The sequence below is a fragment of the Carlito syrichta genome, unplaced genomic scaffold, assembly GCF_000164805.1.
Source record: "Carlito syrichta isolate Samal-C Ts95f unplaced genomic scaffold, Tarsius_syrichta-2.0.1 Scaffold179048, whole genome shotgun sequence".
Classification (NCBI taxonomy): domain Eukaryota; kingdom Metazoa; phylum Chordata; class Mammalia; order Primates; family Tarsiidae; genus Carlito; species Carlito syrichta.
Window position 1 is genome coordinate 42,563 of NW_007123144.1, and position 4,738 is coordinate 47,300.

At 49.9% G+C, this 4,738-nt stretch overlaps 1 protein-coding gene across 1 annotated transcript in view; it reads left to right on the top strand.

The window, feature by feature from the left end:
* Positions 1–3,781, top strand: part of FEM1B (fem-1 homolog B) — a 14,264-nt gene extending 10,483 nt beyond the window's left edge. The window contains exon 4 of the mRNA XM_021709347.1: positions 1,174–3,781. Within this exon, the coding sequence (XP_021565022.1) occupies positions 1,174–2,809 (1,636 nt within the window). The 3' untranslated portion in view covers positions 2,810–3,781. The remainder of the gene's footprint in view (positions 1–1,173) is intronic.
* Positions 3,782–4,738: the final 957 nt, after the last annotated feature.

Sequence of the window (4,738 nt, forward strand, 5' to 3'; positions counted from 1 at the left end):
AAAAAAAATACAAGGCTGTTCAGCGGGACATGCACAGGGTGGTTCTGGGTCTGTATATGTGACCACTCAGCTCTCCCAGCACTCCAGGTGCCCACTGGATCTAGCAATGAGTCTGAATATCTCCAGCCAGTCTGCCTTTCAGGCGTGGGATCAATAATAGGCTAAAAAGTGGGGAAACTGAGGTTGCGGAAGCTGAAGGTGGAAAGCTGGGGGAAGCTGGCCTCCCAGCAGTTTTTCATGTGTAGGAGTCACCCTGGGACGTGCCAGATGGGCAGGAGGTGAGTGGTGAGTGCGATGCCACTGTCCAGTGCTTCAGAGATAACACCTGCTTGGTTTCCAGAAGTTGCTCACTGCTTCCTGCCGTATGGGTTTGGTTGAGGAGCACATGCAAACATGCAGTATATACGCATACATATACTTCTGTATTTTGAAAACTTGTAAATTAGAAAATGACATACTTAGAGAAAAGTACACTAATTACAAGTATATAAGATTTTCACAGGGTGACCGTATTGGTTCACTGTAGTCCCCTGTGCTGTTCCCACGCACCCCTACCCAGAAGCGGCTGTACCCTCACTTATGGCCCTGTAGGGGATGTAGATCCATGATACTGTGTGTGCTGTGACTTCTGCCAGCACTGTATAGGTCACTGTCTGTGTTATATGGAACCATGGTTACCTCATTGCTATAGTGGCATAAGTCTAGTGTTTGATTCACTTGGGGAAAATGATCTGCTTCAATTTTTCTTCCCAAGCAGCTTCTGACATGGCCTTAATGGACCAGCTGGGTGGCTTTCAGGATTGGGAGGCTGCAGGAGGGAGGAGGCTGTGAGAGGGAGGAGGCCAAGAGCCCTAGGAGCTGTCAGGTCAACCGGGTGTGGGGGAGCCAACCCTCTGTGTGGCTCCTTGGGGTTTCTGGAATGTGTTTATTTTTGCTAGCAGGAAGTTGGTGATTCTTGACATGTTTTTAGGTGATACCTGGCATTTATCGAGCTCATACTAGGTGCAAGTACCATGTCAAGGGCTTTACTTAGATTCCCTTTCAATTTACATCTGCCGATACTGGTGTGTTATTCATGTTCTGGCGAGTGAGGCCTTGGGCAGGCGGGGACTGCACCTTGAGCTTCCATGAGGGCTGTGGCCTCCCTCCCTAACTGTGTTCTTTTCTGTGTAGGTATGTCATTGACGGTGCCACCGCTCTGTGGTGTGCGGCTGGAGCAGGACACTTTGAAGTGGTGAAGCTTCTGGTCAGTCACGGAGCCAACGTGAACCACACCACGGTGACAAACTCAACCCCCCTGAGGGCAGCGTGCTTCGATGGCCGACTGGACATTGTGAAGTACTTGGTTGAGAACAACGCCAACATCAGCATTGCCAACAAGTATGACAACACCTGCCTGATGATCGCAGCATACAAGGGACACACGGATGTGGTAAGGTACCTGCTGGAGCAGCGTGCGGACCCCAACGCTAAGGCGCATTGTGGCGCCACAGCCCTGCACTTTGCGGCCGAGGCGGGGCACATCGACATCGTAAAGGAGCTGATAAGATGGCGTGCTGCCATTGTGGTCAACGGCCACGGCATGACGCCATTGAAGGTAGCCGCCGAGAGCTGCAAGGCGGATGTTGTGGAGCTGCTGCTCTCCCACGCCGACTGCGACCGGAGGAGTCGGATTGAAGCGCTGGAGCTCCTGGGCGCCTCCTTTGCGAATGACCGTGAGAACTACGACATCATGAAGACATACCACTACCTGTACCTGGCCATGCTGGAGCGGTTTCAGGACAGCAGTAACATCCTGGAGAAGGAGGTCCTCCCGCCAATCCACGCCTATGGGAACAGGACGGAGTGCAGGAGCCCACAGGAACTGGAGGCCATCCGGCAGGACAGGGATGCCCTGCACATGGAGGGCCTTATCGTCCGTGAGCGCATCCTGGGGGCGGACAACATCGATGTCTCGCACCCCATCATCTACAGGGGTGCCGTGTATGCGGACAACATGGAATTCGAGCAGTGCATCCGGCTGTGGCTGCACGCCCTGCACCTGAGGCAGAAGGGCAACAGGAACACACACAAGGACCTGCTGCGGTTCGCACAGGTCTTCTCACAGATGATCCACTTGAACGAAACCGTGAAGGCCCCGGACATCGAGTGTGTTCTGCGGTGCAGCGTTTTGGAAATAGAGCAGAGTATGAACAGAGTAAAGAACGTCTCCGAGGCTGACGTCCACAGTGCGATGGACAGTTACGAGTGTAATCTTTACACCTTCCTGTACCTGGTGTGCATCTCCACCCAGACGCAGTGCAGCGAGGACGACCAGTGCAAGATCAACCGGCAGATCTACAACCTGATCCACCTCGACCCCCGGACGCGTGAGGGCTTCACGCTGCTGCATCTGGCTGTGAATTCCAACACGCCTGTGGACGACTTCCATACCAACGACGTGTGCAGCTTTCCCAACGCTCTGGTCACCAAGCTGCTGCTGGACTGTGGTGCGGAGGTGAATGCTGTGGACAATGAGGGCAACAGCGCCCTGCACATCATCGTGCAGTACAACCGGCCCATCAGCGACTTCCTAACACTGCACGCCATCATCGTCAGCCTAGTGGAGGCGGGCGCACACACGGACATGACCAACAAGCAGAACAAGACGCCGCTGGACAAGAGCACCACTGGGGTGTCCGAGATCCTGCTCAAGACTCAGATGAAGATGAGTCTGAAGTGCCTGGCGGCCCGAGCCGTGCGGGCCAACGACATCAGCTACCAGGACCAGATCCCGCGGACCCTGGAGGAGTTTGTTGGCTTTCACTGAGCAGCCGGGCGGGAATCGCTACCGTGGTGCTAATGCCAAGGACTTGGGCCACATGCCTCAGGGTCATGTGTGCGTGAGCTCCGCCTCTTCCCACGGCCTCCTCCCGCCCATCCTCTCTGGCTGTGTGTTTGGTCTTTTTGCCTCAGGTGGTGATTAATTTCAGATACACTAGCCAAGCCACATTGCTGAGGTGGGACTATCACCTGAGGTGTTCGGATCTAGTCACCTGTTTGTCTTTCTTTTTTTAAGGAACAGATGTAAAATATTTTGTTTATGTCACAAGGGACATGTATGATCTCAAGTCGGTCATGTTTTAAACAGCTGCTCACAAAAGTACAAAAGTGTTTCTGTTAAGCCGTGTCAGCGTGTTGTCCATGCAGCAGCTCTGAGGATTTCATGAAGAGAAAGAACGAAAAAGGAGCATTGAGAGTCACGGGGTGTTCAGGGGTTCTGCCCATGCCAAACTGCTGGAGAGTGTTCACTCTCTGTTGTTGATGTGGTGTGATACCACACACCTTAGCATCAGGGGGACTGAAAAAATGTGGCTGCGGGTTAATCTGGAAAATGTACTAACTTAACACTATTTACAGATTCCTGAAGTGGAGTCCATCGAACTGTCGCATTGTGCTGGATAGTAGGCACAGAGTGATGAGAATCTTAGACCTTTTCCCAGAGAATGTCGTGGCCTCTCTCCCTCTGGGCTTGAATTTCTTCAAAGTCTGTTTAACGTGATTTATCTGATATTGCAGCAGTCTGCATTTGGATTTCGTTCGCAGACATGTACAGGTGATGAACGCTGCCTCTTATGAAGCCCCCCAGCCACGGTAGAGCTGTGCGTTCTGTTTTTGTCACCCTCCCTCTTTCCTCCTGTCCTTTTACAGCTTGGAAGCTGCTTTTCTGGGAGTGTGGTTTGTACCTCTGTGATCACATGTCTATGGCAAATGCAAAGAAACCATGATATTTTGAAATTTCTTCACTTTCTCTACTTAGTCTGTGACAAAAAGTAGAAACATCACTGGTGTGGTGTAGGAAATTAAGTGTTTTTGATGATAAAAATAATTCTCAATGCCACTTGAAAGGTATTTGTGTCAGAGCTGCAAATTTTCAACCACAAACTATCACTTATTCCAGCAGGCTACACAGAGGTCTTGATGGTCTTTTGTTTTGTTTTGTTTTCATGGCAATGTTTAACTGTCAAACTAAAAGAGTATTCTGTGCTTATCTTTTAAGCATCACAGAAATTCAAGTAAAGGATACGCGCCTATTTCTATTGACGTTAAAGACGCTAATGAAAGTGAAATGAGCTGTATCTGTAACTTTCTCTCTAGTGCCAAATGAATGCCTTAGCTCCTCATAGTGCATGGTATTGTACGTGAAGACCTGCAGCTTTTCTTTTCCTCAACGAAAGCATTATAACAATGTGACAACATCAGATATAAACATAAAAGAACTAGTAAGGTTTCAGTTAATATTGGATAATGCTGTGTCAAGTATAAGAGAAAGACTGCAGTTGGGTCAGTACAAAACAATGACCAAGCCAAAATCCGCACCTGGGGCCTTAAATAAGAGAGATATACCCTACAGAATAACATGTTTTGAAGGGTGGGAGGGGACAGAAGGGGAACTTTGAACTTTCCCCCAAGTATACAAAGAACTTTTACAGTGGTTATTGTGATACTTTGTATCATCTTGCTTCAGTTAGGAATGTTTTGGTGGAACATTCTGTCTGGGTAATAGATCTCTGCTTTCCTGACCTGAAGCTTTGCAAGGAAGCTTTTAAGATGGCTAAAAGGGAAGTGTTGAACGATCCTTAAGTGGAATGAGACTGACTTTCACCCTCCTGGTGTGAATCAGGGAGGTGCATGCTTGGCTTGTGGCAGCTCAGTGGCCTGCAAGAGAAATGCCTGCCTGTGAGGGGAGGGAGCCACG